This window comes from Dicentrarchus labrax, unplaced genomic scaffold, assembly GCF_905237075.1.
Source record: "Dicentrarchus labrax unplaced genomic scaffold, dlabrax2021, whole genome shotgun sequence".
In the NCBI taxonomy this organism is placed as follows: Eukaryota; Metazoa; Chordata; class Actinopteri; family Moronidae; genus Dicentrarchus; species Dicentrarchus labrax.
Window position 1 is genome coordinate 15,919,985 of NW_026136716.1, and position 21,232 is coordinate 15,941,216.

Genomic DNA, 21,232 nt, shown 5'->3' on the forward strand with positions numbered 1-21,232 from the left:
AGAGGAAATTAGCTCAGCTTCATCTAGATCTTGCTGTCCTTCTCTGGCACATTGAATCACTTCTGTGAGTAGCAAAGGATACACTACAGTCTCTCCTTGTCCTTGGCAGTGCCAGCAGAGTGCCAGATGGTTTACTCCTTTAGGGAAATTGTGGTAGATCAGATATGCAGTTTTGATTGGGCCCCAAAACTGACCCAACCCAAGCCCAAAGACATTATGTGGGAACCCCAACACAAGCCCAGACTACAGAAGAGTTTTGGGACTGAACCAGATCTGAACACATATTTCCTCTTCCTTTCATTCACAAATGTAACACCTTTGCATCACCATGCTTTATCCAGTTGTCCCACAAGTTGTCCACTTATTGCACATGCAGATACATTCACATAAGAACGTTGTGCTAAATATGTCTTTACTTTAATAAACGATTAATCATATTGGATTAATTATTAAAGAAAATAAATAATTACTTTAATTAATATTAAACTTCCTCGGGGTACCACCCTTAAAGAAGGGAAACAATAGCCAATAATCATTGATGTAGTCTCATAAAATACACTTAACTATTAATTTGACTACACCCAAAATCATCAATTGATAGTTTAAGTGGAAGGATTAGGAGTTCTGCATAGAATAGGCTGTGTGTGTGTGTGTGTGTGTGTGTGTGTGTGTGTGTGTGTGTGTGTGTGTGTGTGTATGTGTGACAGAGAGAGAGAGAGGGTGCTTATGGGGGGTTGAGGACCAGAAAAGATATGTATCTTTGTTCTCTTTGGGTGGTTGCTGGTGTGCTGCATTCTTCAGGTGACGATCCCTTCAGTTTGTTTGCTCACATTTGCGGTGCGCTATCCAGGACTCTCAGGGAAATCGCAGGCTCTTGTGCTGCACTTTAATCCTTTCTTGTGCATTCATTGGTGGGCCTAGCCGCACTGTGGTCCGGGAGCTTATCACCAGAGGTGGGTAGAGTAGCCAAAAATTGTATTCAAGTAAAAGTACTGTTACTTCAGAATAATATGACTCAAGTAAAAGTAAAAAGTAGTCATCCAAATAATTACTTGAGTAAGAGTAAAAAAGTGCTTGGTGAAAAAACTACTGAAGTACTGAGTAACTGTTGAGTAACATCTGATTTATTTTTTAACACAAGCATTCAATCAGACAGACAAAAATACAAAATAATCATCTTTAGGAAAATTATAGTTCATCCAATCAATAAAATGAATTAAAATTAACTAATTAATTACAAAGTAGCTTAAATTAAAATAATCCAGGTAAATTCAAGTACTTGAAAAATAAAATCAATAAAATAATAATAAATAAAAAATAAATAAGCACAAGTAACACAAATTTCCAAACCTTTATACTTTTTTACCAGGCTCTGCAGGCAGAACTAGAACAAGGCAGCCCATAAACTCTCATAAAGTGTGTGTGTGTGTGTGTGTGTGTGTGTGTGTGTGTGTGTGTGTGTGTGTGTGTGTGTGTGTGTGTGTGTATTTGGAAATTACTGAAATGTCCGGTTTTTTTGGTAGACACAGAACACACTGCATAATGTAGCTGCTGTTTCGCACTTTTACTAAGGTAAACATGCTTTCAGTATGAGGCCAGGGGTGTTCCTCCTCGTCTGTGTCTGCATTGCCGACGGTTGATTCTGATATTTTTGTTTGCTACGACTGTAAAGCTCCGTCCCGCCGCTGAGATTGAGTATGGTCACGTGACGAGACTGCACAACTACGTTTGATTTAGGGATGCACCGATTCACATTTTTTCACTTCCAATCCGATCCCGATACCTGAATTTGGATATCGGTCGATACCGATACTATTCCGATACCAGAGCTGTGTTTGCTTTAATATTATTATTATCATTATTGTTGATTTTATATGAGGCTGAAATAAACTCCTCTCAACAGGCAAGTATGATATGTACGTATGTATGCATGTCTGTCCCAAAAGGCAACTTGAGGTAAGTATAAGGTCAGAAAAGGAAGTCAGAAAAACTGGAAATCCTGTTAACAGGAAGAATCACATTCTGAAAACAAATATGCAACTGTAAGGGTTTCAAATTTATTTTCATGTCAATATTTATTAAATTCCCAAAATGTCAAATATTTGAGTCTTGAAATACAAGAAAAGTGCAATAAGTGTAAACATCGTACACACACTATCAATAAAACAGTGTGCATCTGAACACCACAAATCAAGTACACTGGCTCTTGTAGCATCAACAAATCAAGGTTTTAAATTGTCAATTATCTGAAATATAAGAAAAGTGCAATAACTGTGCGCACACACCCGCACCCACACACACACACACGCATACACACACACACACACGCACACACACACGCACACACACACACACACACACACACTCGGTAATCCCTTTAGCTTCAAGGTGTCTGCCTGGAGTTTACCTTGTTTTTGGAATGACTCCAGAAGTGATTCCTGACAGCTTGCCTAAAAAATCCTTGTGCTGTTTCGTGTGGTGCTTTTTTAAAAATGTTTGATTGCGTTCGTAGTGTTGTACGACGCGAGGGAGCTTCTGCGTCTCTGAATTACGGCTTTGCAAACATTGCATTTTGCTGTCTTGCTCTGCGGTGTTTCCAGTGTAAAGTATTTCCACACAGCGAACATGTTGGCTAGCCACAATGCTGCTCAATGCTATCCTGCTAGCTGGCTGCAAACTGCGGAATGTATTTCCTGAGTGTGGGCATGTCTCATAACTCTGTGTCTCATTGAGCCGCACCTCCGTTCAGAAAATCCATTCCACAGTTTGCAGCCAGCTAGCAGACTGGCCGGCAGGAATCACCTGTGGAGTCATTTCAGTAGACAACGTTAACGCAGACCTGGCTCATGGATATCGGAAATGTGCGCAGGTTGGATCGGGAAATACCAATGTGTGAATTACGCTGGTATCGGTCCCGATACCAATACTGGATCGGATCGGCCCCATCCCTAGTTTGAGCAGAAGTCTCTCTCTCTGTCAAAATAAAACATCAAAATGAGGTGTATGCGGGGGGGATAAAAACAATGACGCGTAGAATACCAAAGAGGTAAAAGAAAAGTAACGAGCTCATTGTAGCCTAATGTAGCGGAGTAAGAGTACAGTTTCTTCTTCACAAATCTACTCAAGTAAAATTAAAAAGTATAGTGTTTTAAAACTACTCCTAGAAGTATATTGTACTCAAGTAAATGTAACGGAGTAAATGTAACTCGTTACTACCCACCTCTGCCCATCACCCAGTGTGGGCAAAGGTGAAGAGAGCAGATAGAGCTAAAAGAGAGCTAATAATGGGTTGCCCAGGAGTTTTGTTACCGCTGCTAACGTTATGCTGGTCACAGGTAACAGCGGTGTCCCTATGTCGGGATGGGAGCTAGAAATCAGACTGGCACCAATGCATAAAAATTATTTTTCACATTCACACTTGCATATGCAGCTGAATGCTACACTGTGGGCTGTCATGAAGCAAAACACCACAACACTAGGAGAGTACAGTAAACAAAGGATCTGCTTTATTTTATCCTATTCTGATCCATTATCTTCATCTATCTTATAGGTATCTCAACGACCAGTTGTTTTAAACCAAGTGGGTAGGTTGAAGAGTATGTGACAGACCCATAGACAGATGAAACGAGACAGCACTTTTCTTTATTTTGATTGCACCCTAAAAGATTCAATGTCTATGTAAAGGTTATGCTCTACAAAGAAAGAACATATTAACATGCAAATCATGTTTGTTTTGAGAAAAACTGTTCATAGGTTAAGTCAATATATCGTGTTAATGTTTAAACTGAACATAATGTCCAGTGTCATCTTACAATATACAGCATCCATTGAGGGGACACCCAAACATCCAAACTTGCACTAGAGCACCTGCATTTCAGAGCAAAACAACGGGCACTATGGCTGACCAGATTCCTTTCATTTAACCACTTGAAACACTGAAACAAAATAAGACTTACCAAAATTGTATTTGTTAGTCTTTCTACAGTCTGCAGTCAGCAATGTTTGTTTGGAAAAAATAAACTCATTAATTCACAAGTTACATTAGAAAATATCCAAATAAGAGGCTCCTATGGCTACTATGTAACGTTAGCTAATCCTTGGGGGACAAAAAGTACAGAAAGGAACTACATCCTCTAAAAGTGTTTGTTGTCCTGGTGCCCTCTCGTTTTGTCGTTTCTTCCGGGAAATTCTTGTAATTTGCATGGCCCTCAAATTTTTAAGTTTATCTGATGCCACCCAAGTTGCCATATCATCTATGAAAACACAATCTGCACACAATCCACATCCTGACAACCTACAACCCGATTCTAGGTGCGTATGCACAGATACTGTCTGCTTAGGCAGACGGGGTTGGCTACAGTAACTTAACATGAGCTAAAAATATCAGGGCAGGATGTTGTCCTACCTAAAAATGTTTTCCATTTTCTGTCTGCTGGAAGCCACACACTCATACTGATGAACGTGTGAAGTAAAGAGCCTAATGTTACCTTACAGTTCTTTGGTTTATCAGTGAAGTGTACTCACTATACCGGTAAACCAGACTGTGGTAAACCATTAATGATAGGATTGTTTCAGTTTACCGTTCACTCACATGACTCTTTATCCATTTTGATGTCCAGGGATATAGAAAAAATGTGACGAGCAGCATCATTAAGACGAAGCTTAAAAGTTTGAGTTTATTGATCAGATTGGTTAATTTGCAATATGGTTGTTGTTCATTTAGAAATAAAATAATTATTTTGTACCTTTTATCCCTTTACCTTAGACACAAACCTTTTAAACTAGATTAGTTTAGTTATTCAAGGTGTGTCCAAGTGATGTGTTTTGTGCTCCAGGTTCTAGCGTATCCAAGTCCATGCAGATCCAGTCCATATCTACTGAACCTGACCAGACCACTCAGCGCAGCTTCTCTCAGCTTAAAGCATCAGAATTCCCCGGGTCCTTTGCCACCAATGTTAAATTACCAGCAAAGAAGAAGAGGAAACCATCCAAGTCTCCACAGAGGAAAAAAGAAGCAAAGTCATCAAAGAGGCAGAAAAGATCCAAGTCACCATGTAGGAGTCACAGGGGGGGATCGAGATCCAAGAGCCCTTCAAAGAAGAAGCGATCACGGTCAAGGTAGGGACATTTTTAGTTTTACTAATACCAATTAAAGCTGCAAGCAGCATTGGGCGGGACCTCGCACTCCACGCAACTCTGGGCGTGCTGCAGCCCTAACGTTCCGTCGTAACACATGCGGACCGCAACATGAAAATATCACGTAAATCAGCTCAAAATCACCACGCAGCGCTTAATTCCTGTTGCCAGTAGGTGGCGCTATCACTATGTCTGAATATTGTCATGTAGACATGTTCAGGGCGGGACTCTTATCAAACACGTGAAGTTTCATTGAGATTGGACCACGTACGCTGAAGTTATGAGGATGTGTTCAGGAAGAGGCTGTTACAGAATATATGAAGTTTATTGGAGATTGGACATTGCACACTGAAGTTATGAGTACTGTTTTATGGGGAATCGGCTGAATTCAACAAGTCGTCACGTCGACACACAGTCACAAATAGCGCAACTTTTCATCTACAGTATGTTTTGATTGTACTGACCAATTCTGATATTGATCCGATATATTCCCTAGGAAGAATTCGTTCAAATAAAACATGGAAAATTGCCAAAAATAACAAAAAATTTAAAAAGGCCGACTTTGACGCACATCCTTCAACGTACATGAACAAATAGCACAAATTTTAATCAGCAAAGATTTTTGCTGTCTAAGTTTGAAGTAGATTCGATAAGTCCCCTATGATGAGTACATTCAAATACAACGTGAAAAGTTCGCTGAAAGTGAAAATCAAAATCAAAATGGCCGACATCCCGTGGGCTTGGGGGTATGGGTCCAAGAAGCTTTTGTGTAGGTCTCGGCACGTTACACACGTGCCTACCGAGTTTCATATATATCGGTGAAATGTGGCTGCTTTGTTGAAATACTGTAGGGTGTGCTACAAACACGACAAATACGATTGTTAGTATGTGAGCTACAGGCAACAGTCTACACCGCCCTGTGAATTTCATGTTCACAAGTATTACAGTCTCTGCACAGTAATGTACCCTGCCACCAGAGCGCCACCTAGTGCATAGGAGGAACATGAAAAAGTAGTTTATGGACATTTCGCGCTCTAACGGAAAAAAAATCTAGGCGGAATTGGGCGTGTCCTATATGGGGAGATGAAGCTCCATTCACCGAACGCATGGATATAAGGTTTTTGAATGTGCGACAAATGATGCGGGAGTTATTAGCCTAAACGCACTTTTGATGATGGTAGCAACACCTAGTGGCCGACCCAAAAGCGACGCATAGAATATAAAATTTTTTACCAGGCCAGATAACTTTGCCAAATAAAATTGAGTTTTCGTATATGTTCAGGGGGGCAAAAACGCAGTCAAAGGGGCTAAAAATAATAGCTAAGAAGAATAAGAAACATAGCAAATACAATAGGGACCTCAAGCGGTCATTGGCTCGGTCCCTAATTAAAGCTGCAAGCAGCACTGGGCGGGACCTCGCCATCAATCTACGTCGGGGCCTGCACGGTGGTCGCCCACCGCAGCCGCGCCACACCACATCACCCCACTCCAAAACCCTCATCGCCAGAAGCTGAGGGAGACCGCTCTACGTTGTCACGCGTTTCAGACACTGTGCAAAAGACTTAAGCTTTGATAGCGAGACTCTTCACTGCGAAACATGGAAATTCAGGGCTACGCCACGGACACACCGTTTGACGCACAGTAAATATTTGATTGACTTTTGATCACCAACGTGTCTAGATTGCAGTGATCGAATTTGAAGTCAATGCCATAAAATCTGTAGGAGTAGTTAGTTAAAATAGCATCCCTGAAATGCCGGAAATGGCATCACAGTTGGCCAACTTTGACGGCATGCCACAGACCTACAGTCGCAAAATGCACAACTTTTAATCAGCAACATTTTTTGGCTGTACTGACCAAATTTGAAGCAGATCCGATAAATTCCCTAGGAGGAGTTTGTTCAAATGCATGGCAAAAATTTGCCAAAAGTGAAATTTAAAATCAAAATAGCCGATTCTCTGCATCTTTTTGTGCAGATGTGCCTGATTTTTGCAATGTTATGTAGGTGAAACAAGGCAGTCCTTGAAGTTTGTATTATGTGTGGAGTCAAAGGACAAATCCTGATCAAAATAACCTTAGATTCCTTATGGTGGTGCTTGAGGCCAGAGTAATCCCATCTACAATCTAGAAGAATTCATTGAATTTAGTTGGTAAGATTGATGGGAGAAAAGCCAAAGTCAGTATATATCTGGTTTTACAGCTGTTGAGGTTCCTGCATTTGAAGCTAATTAATAGGGAAAAAGTTAAATTAAATCCAATCCAATCCAACTTTGTCAAGCACTTTAAAACAACCAAAGTTGACCAAAGTGCTGTACAGAAGAATAAATAATACATCATAAATAAAAGACATAACAGCTCACATGAGGCGCAAAATTACATATAAAATACAACAATAAAATGAAAAGACATAAAACATGAGTAAAGATAATAGCCACGCAATAAAAAGCAATCAAAATAAGAAATTAAATCAAGTAAATAAAGTCGACATCTTACTAGGTGTCAAAGGCCACAGAGAAGAGATGGGTTTTAAGACGGGTTTTAAAAACAGACAGAGAAGAGGCCTGTTTAACGTGCAGAGGCAGATCATTCCATAATTTAGGAGCAGACACAGCAAAGGCACGGTCCCCTCTGAGCTTCCACTTAGTTTTAGGCACACTCAGGAGCAGCTGATCATCTGACCTGAGAGAGCGGACGGGTATATAGGGGTGTAGAAGCTCAGAGAGGTAGGGCGGGGCAAGACCATTCAGGGATTTAAAAGCAAATAAAATTTTAAAATGGATCCTAAATTGAACAGGCAGCCAGTGGAGTGAGGCTAAAATGGGGGAAATGTGCTCATGTTTACGTGTGCCAGTTAAAAGACGTGCAGCAGCATTCTGTGCCATCTGGAGACGGGCGATGGAGGACCCACTAACCCCCACATACAGTGCATTACAGTAATCCAGCCGAGTGGTAACAAAGGCGTGGATTACCGTCTCAAAGTGCTGCCTTGATAGAATTGGCTTTATTTTGGCCAGCTGCCTCAAATGGAAAAAGCTTGATTTGACAACAGCCTTGATCTGACTGTCAAACTTAAGCTCAGGGTCCACTTAAACCCCTAGGTTTGTGATGCTAGGTTTAATATACTGGGCCAAGGAACCCAGATCTACAGGTGGGGTCCCAGTGGTGCCACCGAAAACCATCACTTCCGTCTTTTTGTCATTGAAATTTAAAAAGTTCAGAGCCAGTCGAGGCAGACGACCACCCACCTAGAGCCGAATCCGGATCTGTCCTAGGTTTCTGCCTTTTAACAGGCAATTTTTTCTTGCCCTTGTCGCCAAGTGCTTGCTCATGGTGGTACTGTTGGGTCTCTGTAAATAATGTTTTAAAGAGTTTGGTCTAGACCTACTCTATTTGAAAAGTGTCCTGAGATAACGTCTGTTATGAATTGGCGCTATACAAATAAAATTGAATTGAAAAATTGAATCCAGGCCTTTATGTCGTCGAGACACTTAAGTAGCAGTCTGACAGAGTATTCATTTTTCTTTTTAAGAGGCACATAAATCTGACTGTCGTCTGCATAACAGTGGAATGAAAAGCCGTGCTTCCTAAGTATGGAACCAAGTGGGAGCGAATAGAGAGAAAAGGAGAGGGCCAAGAACTGAGCCCTATGGGACCCCACACGAGAGAGAAGCAGAGGAGGATACAGAGTCACCTAGGCTGACACAGAAAGTTCGATCAGCCAAGTACGACTTAAACCACTCCAGTGCTATGCCCCTGATTCCCACCCACTGCTTCAAACGTGAGATCAATATTTCATGATCCACTGTGTCAAATGCAGCAGTTAAATCTAAAAGCACAAGGATAACACAGTCACCAGACTCAGTAGCTAAAGAGATGTCATTAAAAACTCTTAAGAGAGCTGATTTGGTGCTGTGCAGGGTTTTAAAACTGGATTGGAAAACCTCTAGGATATTATGTTCTTCCAGAAAGGCCATTAAGATTTTTTAATCAGAGGTTGTACAACTGCATGTTTAACATTTTCGGGAACCACACCTGAGGTCAGACTGCTATTTATGACTGCAATAACAGATGGTCCTACAGTGGGGAAAACCTCCTTAAATAGTCGAGGGGGGACGGCATCATTTGGAGAACCTGAGGGCTTCTTTTAGCATCTTTCACAGTTTTCTGATAATGACGCCAGCAGTCCCTTAACATTTGAAAAGACACCTGCAGTTTGTCCTTCTTCACTTGCACTCAGCTCTACGGCACTCACGTCTGACCGCATGAGTCGTGTCATTTAGCCAGGGCTCAGATTTAGTTTTAGGCTGCCTGGATTTTAATGGAGCCACACTAGAGTTGGTTTCGCCATGGGTGTGTTGCTTAGTGGGGGAAACCTGTTTGAAACATGAACTTGTTGGTGGTGAACCATGGGCATCTGCTGCTTTGGACAATCACAATGTCTCCATGGCTAGCAGAAACTACATTTTGTCTGCTCGCTCAGCTACTGGGGGCATGCCAACTATAGCGGCTAACGATTTTTCAGTGGTGCAGTTCTTGCTGGGATTTCAACTCCTCAGAGCAAAAAGTGTCTTGTTCATCTTTTCCTGACTTACAGCCAGAAAATCTGTGGGCAAGACTGAGAAGATGTGACTACACTGATTGTATTTTTGAGGCTACAGCCACAGACATGGATGAACTCAGTGACAATATGACCTTCTGTGAGGACATGTGTGTGACCTTCTGTGCATACAACCGCATACCCTGGTTTATAGCAAAACTCAGGCAGCTTTGTCAAGCCAAGGAGGAGGCCTACATAAGTGGGGACAGAATCCTGTACAACCAGACCAGAAATGCACAACAGAAAATCAGCAAAGAAAAGCAGCAAAGAGAAGCTACTCTGAAAAGTTGAACAGCTGGTCCTCTGGTGTTGTCAGAACAATATGGAGCAGAAAACTCTGTGTCTGCTGTGGATACCTTTAGGTTTCTGGGATGCACAATCTACCAGGACCTAAAGTGGAAGTCCAACATAGACTCCATCATCAAGGATGCCTAGCAGAGGATGTACTTCCTGCGCCATTTCAAGAAGCTCAACCTGCCTAAGGAGGTGCTGATCCAGTTCTACATCGCCATTATTTAGTCTGTTTTCTGCTTATCCATCACTGTCCGATTTGGATCTGCCACCAAACTGGACAGGAACAGATTACAACCTGCCACTAGCTCGCTCAAACTTGCTGCAATTTTGTTTGAATATGTATTTTTTTCAAAGATGGATAGGAGCCATGCCGGCCCAGCTTGGATTTAACGCTGCTCCTGGCTTATCTCCGTTTTTTTTGTTGTTAGGAGGGTTCAACCCCACAGATTTCACACACAGGGTTATCTCTCTCATCCATGCTCTGTTCACCGGGAATTAAAATTGAGGACAGTGATTTGTTGTTTCTTTGTGAAACTTCACAGATTTTATTTTTCTCTCTAATCTCAAGCAGGGACACACTACAAACTTTTTAAATAATGGTGCATCATACACTATAGGATGTACCAGATAATCTGGGCCGAACATCCGTACTGACCAAGGTCTCAAGACCAGGCCTAGGGGCAAAAATAATACGGTCAGTGCAAAACTGCCAATCAGAGGAATAGTTTCTCTTGCTATTGGAGGGGACTTCATGTGCAGATATGGTTTAACAGTTGCTTCACTATAAATTAATTTAACTCTATGTTGTCTGTGCAGGTCAGGGGGCTGGAGATCACGGAGGTCACGGTCAGCGTCACAGGGTCGGAGGAGGGCTACATATAGCCAGAGAGACCGTTGGAAACGAGAACCAAGTCACTCCCCTGTACTCATCCTTCGCAAAAATAGATCCCCCACCCGGAAACACTGCAGTTTGAGCAACAGCCCTCAACGCATCAGTGAACTGGGTCAGATCAGTCATTTGAATGTTTTACACCAACTGCTGTTTCATTTACAAGTTGACATTATCATCATTATAATCATGAGACAGTTAAATCGGTTAAAGATGTCATGAAGTCACTATACGCAATTGGTACATGCTCGAGTGGAAAACTTTACACCTGAAACTGAATGAAAAACTGCTAAAGCATTGCTGCAATGGTATAGCTCTGTTGTATAAACAACTGCACAGTATATTTGGAAAGATTTCAGTTTTTGCAGACCGCCAGGCTAAACAAAGGCAAAGCACCATGTTTCTCAGGAGATGTGTAACATTAACCACTGCATTTTAATGTAGTTGTTGTGTTACATTGTTTAGTCTGGTAAGTGTGCAGCAACTGCTCAGTCTTCCAAAAACTCTATCAACAGGTATATAGTCTAGAAATAATTAAGTTGGTTTGTGAGTAGATTTGTAAATGTGGAACATCGTAGAAAACATCCTAAAAACAGGTATTGCATCAACACATCCATTTAATTAATTGAGTCCTTTATTATATTTATGTTTATTCGTTGTGTTTCCTCAGATAAGGACCAGTTGTTGGAAATTGCCAAGGCCAATGCTGCTGCCATGTGTGCCAAAGCAGGTATGCCCATCCCTGCTAGCCTGAGGTCCACAGTCCTTCCCCTGGCTCTTCCAAGTATGGCCATGAATGCTGCTATGGCCAGTATGACTGCTGGTATGATTTTGAATCTTGTTTCCTTAATGCATGATGTTTTTTTCTAAAATTACTGATCCATCAACTGCATTGTCCAGTCATTTTGGTCATCCCTTTAGGCTCCTATAATTCAATGTAATAATTTGCCAATAATGTAATACAATTTCTGAACCAATAACGTAATAATTTTTTGCGCATATTGTTAAAAGTAATTCAGGGATGTAACAATATATTGTGAGACAGTTAAATCGTAATACAAATATGTGAAGAATAAAATAGGTAGGATGAAAAATAAATTGTGATACTCTTTTTAAACAGCAGAGGGCGCTATCTGCTTTTGACTTTGCTTGTTTGATGTCTTATCACTCACCTCAGTTATACAGTCAAAAGTATATTAAGACATGTTACGAAATGGTGAATAGAGACATTGAAATTATCCTGTTTAAAATTGGAGGTGTGGCAGCTTTTTGGCTTTGTTTAGTTGGAAAATGAAAAAATGTAAGAAGATAGAAATGACAAGTGGTGTGAGGCCGTTTTCTGTAGTTGACAGGGTTATATTTTTAATTTCACTTTTACAAAGAAAACAAAATATGCAGTTTTGCATAGTATTTGAAACTTTATTTGAGTCAGACCTGTTGTTAATTTTTGTTAACAGTAGTGTTGGGGGTTAGCTCAGCTATGAATATTGAATTATTTACCTGACTACATCTCAACATTTCTTACCCTCAAGTATACATAAACTGCAGGTTATGAACTTCTTTTTAAAATACAAAAAATACTGTTTATAGGTCTGCAGCTATTGATTAATTAAGTAATTAAGTATTCTACAGATTATTACATCAATTAATCGAGTAATTGGACATGAAATACTTTTGTTTTATTAAAGCAATAGAGCAATAGTAAATAATCTTTTAACTTTCAGTCAGGGTGGGTAAGGCTTCTGCTGTACCCCCATTGTACTTGTAGTAGGGTATTAGTATTTTTGAATCTGAACCTTCCTCCACCCACAGCCTAACTGCCCCTGTATATTACTAGTCAAGTCTTTCCCTTTAAGAGAGGTGGGCTGTTTAGGTGACCTGTGACAGTTCTTTCCAAGTGTGTGAGGGGTTACATGACTTTACTCCGCCATAAAGTGTGTAGCTAAGCTCTGCTTGCAGTGTAATAGTTACTGAAAGGTTGCGTTTCTTTGCTGCCACAGAGATGAAATAAAAAGTCCCTGTTTATGTAACGTTAATGTTACTATGGTGTACAGACAGGTGTAAATTCAACTTTATGGTAATTTTGGAAGCTGAAGGGCTTTGTTGCAGTTGCAGTGGTATGGTGACTGTGTGGCTCTCCACCACTAACACTCCTAATGTATGTCCTATTTATTAATTGAATCCCAATGTGTGTGTTTTATTTATGTTTATTTACAAACATACAAACAATTATTACACCTCTATCTTAGCCTAGGTGTTAAGAATTTGAGGAAATTATATAGTTCAAATACACTATTTTAAGTTGCTATGTAGGTCAGACAAACAGTTGACAAGCTTGACTCTTACTTAAATAAGCAACTATACTTGTTTTTAATTGGCTCCTCTCTTGTTTTCTTTCTCTGTGTTTCTATCTTCCTTATAGCCACCATGACAGCCGCTTTGTCTAGCATGGGCACTCTGTCTTCACTGCTCTCACTGCCCTCCAGTACCAACAAGCCACCTCCTGTTCTTGCTCAGCCCAACATTTCTGCTTTGGAGGAAGTGAAGAGGAAAGTAGCAAAGCAGGCCAACAGTATCAGCATTAAAGAGTTTACTGATGTAAGTGTACAGAGCTTTTATTATACATCTTAACCATTTACCATTTACTAGGGAACAAGGTAGATGCACGAATTATGACAAGTCAGTTATTTTATTACTCTTTATGCATAACAGAAAATTGCTACTGTCATCTGGTTCCCACCTCAGACAACCACCAGCCTGAATTAACAGATAAACATTCTCTTTCGTACCCACCACTATTTGTGTGCTCAACTCTGTGAAGTATCAGCACATCTCCACCACACCTGTCCTGTCATTAATGCGTAATTGACTTGGTACTTTGCGCCTTAAATTAAGTAAAAGTTGTTATTATTGTTACTGTTTTCTGTAAAACTACAATAGTAAAGCAAGTCTGTTCTTTTTCAGACCGTACCCAACAATATTGCAGTGTGAAATGCTACACAGTACAAGCAGTGAACAGAGCATATAGCAACCATGCAGAGGTTCCAAGTAGTGTGGTAAATAAATGTTGCTTGAAGACAGTTCTTGCTTGTGTTTGCTTTGTTTGTAGAAGTGCAAGATGATTGTGGACAGTAAAGGAGAGCTACCGGTGGCAATGCCTCATGTTTCAGATGAAGAAGATGATGGGAAACCCTTTGGAGGATCAGCTCTTCGAGAACAAAAAGCCATCAGCTTCAGCATCAATGTAAAATCCACACACAGGCTACATTGCATCTTATATGAGTTTACATATATTTATGTTTCCTCCCTAATTTTGCTATGATTTCCTGCAGTGTAATATATCATGCACCACTATTTAGTGTATCTGTCCTGACATATTATTTTAATGCACACCTGCCATTCTTCTTCAGGGTTAAATGGGTAAATAACTTAAATGTAAGTCAAAGGTCTAGTGTGTAGGATTTAGTGGCATTTAGCATTGTAGTTCCTTGTTGCAATGCCCCTATCTCACCCTCCTGTTCCAAGCATGTAGGAGAAACTACCGTAGCCACAAAACTCACAAAAGGCCCTATCTGGAGCCAGTATTTGGTTTCTCCATCCTGGGCTACTGTAAATACATAGCGATTCAACATGGCGGACTCTGTAGAAGAGGACCTCCCTTTGTAGATAAAAACGGCTCTTTCTAAGGTCATTATTTTCAGGTCATTATAAGCTAGTGAAAACATACCTATGAATATTATATTCCAGTTCAGCTAATAGGTCCTACTCAATGTTACACACTGAACCTTTAAGTACTTTAAGAAGTCTCATCTTCTTTTTCCCTCCAGAACACGACAGTACGTCCAGCAGTGCGTAGTGATGCAGGCATGGCCAAGGAGTTTCCTGTGTCTTCAGGGTCCCAACATCGTAAGAAGGTCTGCATGGATGTGCATTGTACCATTTTTGAAAGTTCAGGTTTAAATTCTATGAGATACTTCAAGCTGAAGTACAGCAAACCTACTACCATGCCGTCCACAATTAACCTCTTTTGTGCGGACATTTACTGAAATTTTATTATTTCAGATAATTGAGAGCTACACGCCATAAATTATTCCACCTATGGGTGTAGTGAGAAAGACAGGAGCAATTGTAACACAGTAGTAACAATAACAACTATAATTGTATATGACTAATGGTGATGGTGATGGTTATGGTGATGATGATGACAAGGATGACAAGAAAGATTACAGATAATTAAAATAATATATACGTATGCATCCACATATATATTGATATTATAAATTATATATATATGGGTTGTCAAGAGAACCAATACTACGTTTGTCGATACCAAAATTCTGAAAACTTGCCCTTTTTCTACAGTACCATAGGTACAGAAGGTACCAATAATTAAATGTTTCCGGGCCTGACAGCGCGTCATGTGCCCCCATACGTATTCTAAATACTACAGAAAGAAGAACATGTTGTCAACTCTCTGTGTCTCTGTTGCTGTGTGTGTGTGTGTGTGTGTGTGTGTGTGTATGAGTCATGTCGATGTTATGTTATGGTTCATCGTTGTATATTACAGACAGACATTAAGACAATAGTGTAATGGTGGAGTGCAAAGGATGCTGGAATAAATATTATTATTATAATTATAAATGCTTATAGATATACATGCTGGTCAATTTTATCCAAATCCTACAACCTATTTGCAATTGATGGTACTTTTGGTTGTGGCTAGTGTAAGAATTGTCACAGTAGCCAATAGCACTGTGAGATTAAACTTGAAAGTAGCTAAAGAAAGACAAATTTCCATAATAATTACAAATGAACAAATTTCATAAAGTATTTCTGATTCTGATTCTGAAGACTGCTTTCTCAAAGTTCCTATTTAAAATACTTGAATTAATGTGAGTAATGTAATGTGTTGCACTGTTCAGGAAGGTGAGTCACTGGGTGCCTATGGAGAATGGGTTCCGGTTGACAAAACAGCAGACAAAGCTGCAGCTGCATCCAGAAAGGCCCTGACCAGTATTCCCATAGCAACAGCCACCTTAGCATCAGGTGAAACAGCAACAGCAGCAGGTTTATCAGACATTGTCGAACAGCCTGCATTTGGGGGAGATAATGACAGAGTTTTTCCTGACCCACTACTGCAGGTGAGAACTGGAGAAGTATGTGTCTATTTCCTATTGAATTGTTAGTAAAATCTTTTGTCAAGAGGAATGCCTTGTCTTTTACTGCAAACCAATAGATTTGGAGTTATGTATATACACAGTAGTATATACTATATATATATATATATATATATATATGGTATATCTATGAATGTATTTAATGGGGAATATGATTCAAATCCCTGAAAATGATTATCATGCATGGCTTTATAGTCCAGGTGATATGTAAATTAATAACAGCGTAAAACTCACACATGTATAGTTTGGGGCCCTGAACATTTTCAAACGTCGAATCATTGCAAAAACGTATGCCATCTCCAATAGACTTAGGTTGGATGCACCCAAGTGATTCGAGACCATTGTGGTCAACTCTTCCACAGGCAAGCCAGTCCGTCCCTGTAAGGAAGGCTGCCAGAGATACTGCACATGCAAAAAAGTCTTCTTTAAGTTTACAGCTTTGTGTCAATGTAGAGGAGACTGTTTTAGGTTTTAGGTTTATTATTTTTAAGCTAAGATGTTATGGTCATATTAGTCTTACGTTCACAGGAAATTTGGTGTCCGTATACGCCTGCCATTGGCTGACTATATCAGTCAGGATTCCCTTCCCCTTTCGGCCATTTGCGTGTTAGCATTTCCAGAGTCCCTGACGCTATGTGAAACAACAACAAGCTTTCAAGCTAGCAACCTACTTCCTGATTTGGAACATATTCTAACTCTGACAGCAGTCTGCATCACTGACATTGACTTCACCAATGTACCAATCCATTCCACTTCAGACGAGCCTCTTTGATACTGGTTTAATAACGTTCTGCTAGACCACTCACTATTAATTATTCACCAGTTTATGATGGTATCTTTGTAATCTTTGACCATGAAAACGTAGGGGTAGACAATCTATTCGGTTGTATTATGTTTTATTCAGGAGATAGCAAATACTTTCAGGTGATGCAAAATACATAATTTGGTTACGATGGAAAGTAAAATGACCAATAGCTCCATTTCTGAAAATGTTCAGGCCTCCCAACTGTGTGAGTTTCATGCTTTTATGAAAAAGTGATCATATCACTTCAGATTTGGCATATATGAACTGGAATATGATTAGATCTAAGTTTGTCTCAATTAACTGTTTGTTAGGTCTATACTTAAGAAGTCTTTTTTTTTTTTTTTAAGTTTAAAATCTTTCCCCCTATCCCTCTTTCTCTCCTCTCAATACTATTTTTCACCTCTCTCTCTTTCTCGTTCTGCAGCCAGTAGATATCACTCAGGCTGTAACTGAGAGAATCAAGGCTCAGAGGCGATTGGCTGAGAACCCCTATGATGTCAGTGCTATCTGCATGCTCAGCCGGGCACAAGAGCAGGTATAATGCACATATTTTAAGGATTATTATAATGAAAGATAATAAATAAAATTAAACAAACAAGATTCTACAACCACACTAGTGGCTTTGTTTAGTTTTGCTTAGGAACAGCAGTACTTTGTGCTACATGCTCAAATGTCAGCAACTAACATGCTCACAATGAAAATGGAAAAATGTTCACCATATTAGTTTTGTGACTTAGCATGCAAACATTTTCTAATTAGAACTTAGCACAAAGTAACACTGAAGTTGCAATGATGCATAATGCAGATTAGTTACTTAAAGCAGCTACAAGTAAGGGTTAGGGTTAACAGGCGTTAAGCCGTCCACGAGCCGGGCATATCAAACTGTTTATTGCCCTGCCTCTCGGTGATTATTCCGTTTATTCTACTTCTTGCTTGCCAACATAATAAAACAATTCAAATACTTTAATAATTATGCTTTTTCTTATTCGTATTGCATGCTTATTAAATGTATACTCTGTTTGAGTTCATCTCCTTCAAAAAGTAGTCCCCTTTAGAACTACGGTGAAAAACGTTAGGTCAGCTCTAGCTAATTAGTTTCTATAGCAACCACACAAGGCTGCATCTGATCACTAGTTTAATAACGTAGTTGCTACATTGTATCAAGTCAGCTTTAATTACGATCGATCAAACATGCATTCCTTATTCCAAATAATTTTTATTTGCAATAAATGTATAACAAAATTATTGCGATTCAGGCGATTAATTTATGTGTATTAAACTGGACATTCCCATTGATGGTAAAATGAGACATAGAGAAGGGCATAGAGAAATTCATGGCAGAGAAAGATGAATCAGACGAGGTAGGCCGAGAGGATTGCGCAGCTTAGGGGGGAGAGACCATGCTTGCTGCGGAGGCCTGCTGGGGTGCAGACAACACCCGACTCCAAACTTTTTTGTCCGTGTTGGATGGCGCCCAGTAGCTTTTGAGGCTGGATTCACACCTGCAAAAAAAATTATAAAAAAAATTATATTTGCAGTAGGCTTCAGGTAGGCTTCAGGTTATTATTACCACAGTGAATTTATAACCTAGGCTTAGGCTTACCTGTGTCCCGTAACAGACATGATTTGTCTGGACTCCAGCCCGGCCTCAGACAGACGACGGACAGCCGTGCTTCTAAGACTGTGGTTGGTGTATCTGGTGGTCAGTCCAGCTGCTTTGGAAAATCGTGGAAGCATGTCCCCCAGGTAGTTCTTCCCCATCGGCTGTGTGGAGTACCAGAGATGTGGTTGGGGGTCCTTCAGTGGATGGAGGTAGAAGGCGGTGACACCCAGCGGACGTCTGGCGAGATATTTTTTGAAGCTCAGGACTGGACGTCTGGGGTTGCCTGGCTCCACATACATTGCGCCTCGGAGGTTTTCCTTGTTTGGGTCATTTGGATGTTTGTTGTTCTTCGTCTCCGGTTTGAACGACAAACTAACATATTCATCCCCGGCGTCATCCACTTTTATGGCGAATGAGGACGCAGTCAGCTCCCGAGTGCCCTCCCTGCCTCACCTCGCCAAGCAAAGCTGGAGGTCAAACCAAATTTTGGAGACAAGACCTAATGGGGTGTCCGGGGAGAGAGCTGTGGATTCACGCAGCAATTTCAGGTCAGCCTCGGTGATGGGGGATGGTGTTTCGCCTTGTCTTGGCCATTCTTTTGATGGGTTTTTATGATGGATTTGAACACCCTGTTGCTGGTGGTAAACTCACTGTCCGCATATAAATTGAACCTTGAGAAATTACGGTTCAGTGAGGCTCTGATGCCGGTCATCGTTGCCACACTGTATGGCTTGCCTACTGCGTTTTGAACTGTAGCATAAAAACGTCTTAACAATTTGTTAAGTTCTTTGGCGCTGCAGGTGTCCGGGTCAGTTGTCACTGTCAGTCTATCCTTCTGGTGGCTCTTCCACTCGGTGAAAACCTTGATAGCAAAGGCAGTTGCCTTTTTCGTGTTTGATTCAAGGGCCCCGTCTTCAATTGTACGCATCTCTTCATCTGTCAGATCTAGGAAACGGGTATCCTGGGCCTTGTCTTTTGCTTTTGTCATTTGGTCGTCCTCGTTGCTCTTTAACCAGTCCTCAAATGTCTTCCCTATTCCAAATATATTAAAATTGACAATGAATTTGTCCATTTTTAAAACGCTGCAACGTTTAGAACTACAGTGAATAACATTAGCTCAGCTGTAGCTAATTAGTTTCTAAAGCAACCACACAAGGCTGCATCTGATCACTAGTTTAATAACGTAGTTGCTACATTGTATCTCGCTTGCAAAACTATGTATTGACTGACCCTCCGATAGATTTCCAACACATTTTAGAAACTTTTTTAAACAAGGTTTATTTTTACAATGGACCTCATGTTTGAAATTTCTGTAATAGAAAAAAGCGGCGTATTAACTAATTATAACTATTTTATACAGTAAACTGTTGCAGAGGTTGCATTAGACTTTCTCATTATCCATCATTTTGAGAGAAAAGGTCATAAAAATCCATATTATTATTACCTTATTTTTTTTATTTTTTATAAGAATGAGACATATAGCCTATTTAGTAGCATTTCATTTTCAAAAACACTCGATCACAATTTAATTTTATTTACAGATTAGACTGTAGACTGGGAACACCCCTTAAGAGCTCAAAAGCCATACGCTTGCCCATTTTCCAAGATATCAACTTTAAGGACTAAATGTTCACTTGCTACCTGATATATCCCACTCACTGATGGGTGCCATTTCTTTTTTTTCTTTTTTTTTTTTTTAAATAGCTCCACCCTTTCAGTCTTTCAGCTTTGCATATACCACTGTCAAAGTAGTGGCCATTGTCTGGAGGAAAAACAGATGTCCAACTGCAATAACTTAACAATAACTTATGCAATAAAGCTACTGTTGAGCATTATGATCAGACCTGCTCAGCCTAAAGTGCATGCATTGACTTAATATGTTTCTCTATATTTAACTACATGTCCAGTACTGCACTGCTTAATTTTTTCAGACAGTATTGGATCTGATTCCTTGATTCATTTGACTATCCTGTTCTGATAGGTGGATGCATGGGCCCAATCCAACACTGTTCCTGGTCTGTTCACTGGTTCAACTGGAGCGCAGGTCCTCAGCTCAGAAGAACTTTCCACCAGTGGACCACAAGCATGGCTAAAGAAGGTAAGACACAACCAAATAAAACGTACCAAAACAGCATTCAGACAAATCTTGCAAATAATTTGCATGGTCAAGGTTATTTGACCATGCTTTTTATTGCCAATTTTCCCAATTTACAAAATATAAACAGTGCACTTTGTCTAAGAAGATATCTAGAGAGAGAATAAGATATATTAATCCCCAATGGGGAAATCATGCACTATAGACATGCAAATGTGGACAGTGGAATGATGGGCTGCCACTTAGGGGCGCGCCACGAGAAGTTAGGGTCTGGGTGCCTTGCTCGAGGGCACCTCGGCAGTGCACAGGAGGTGGAACTGGCACCACTCCAGCTGCCATTCCACACTCCATACTGTGCTGGATTTGAACCAGCAACCCCCTGGGTTCTAAGCCAAGTCCCTACAGACTGACTTACTGCTGCCCCTAAACTAATCCCAGGTATCTATGCAGCCATGCTGCCTAAATAGCCTCCTAAACTGGGTGAGTGGTATAATTAGAAATGGGCCCTACACGTCTAGGTATACACACACAAAGCAAAACGTAAAACATCTATAGCTGCCACGCATATGTACATTTACATGTACTTTAGGGCTGCCAACGAATATTCTTAATTGGATAATACAATCAAATTGCAAA

The 21,232-nt window shown here is 40.3% G+C and overlaps 1 protein-coding gene across 4 annotated transcripts in view; it reads left to right on the top strand.

Moving 5' to 3' along the window:
* The window catches only part of LOC127378627 (protein SON), a 48,221-nt gene that overhangs the window by 16,458 nt on the left and 10,531 nt on the right, over window positions 1–21,232 (top strand). For 3 of the 4 annotated variants that reach the window (XM_051427679.1, XM_051427682.1, XM_051427681.1), the window contains 9 exons: window positions 4,836–5,118; window positions 10,844–11,031; window positions 11,587–11,739; window positions 13,339–13,514; window positions 14,026–14,160; window positions 14,744–14,830; window positions 15,839–16,057; window positions 17,323–17,433; window positions 20,483–20,599. In XM_051427679.1, the coding sequence (XP_051283639.1) occupies window positions 4,836–5,118; window positions 10,844–11,031; window positions 11,587–11,739; window positions 13,339–13,514; window positions 14,026–14,160; window positions 14,744–14,830; window positions 15,839–16,057; window positions 17,323–17,433; window positions 20,483–20,599 (1,469 nt within the window). The remainder of the gene's footprint in view (window positions 1–4,835; window positions 5,119–10,843; window positions 11,032–11,586; window positions 11,740–13,338; window positions 13,515–14,025; window positions 14,161–14,743; window positions 14,831–15,838; window positions 16,058–17,322; window positions 17,434–20,482; window positions 20,600–21,232) is intronic. The other variant, XM_051427680.1, reaches the window with a different exon arrangement.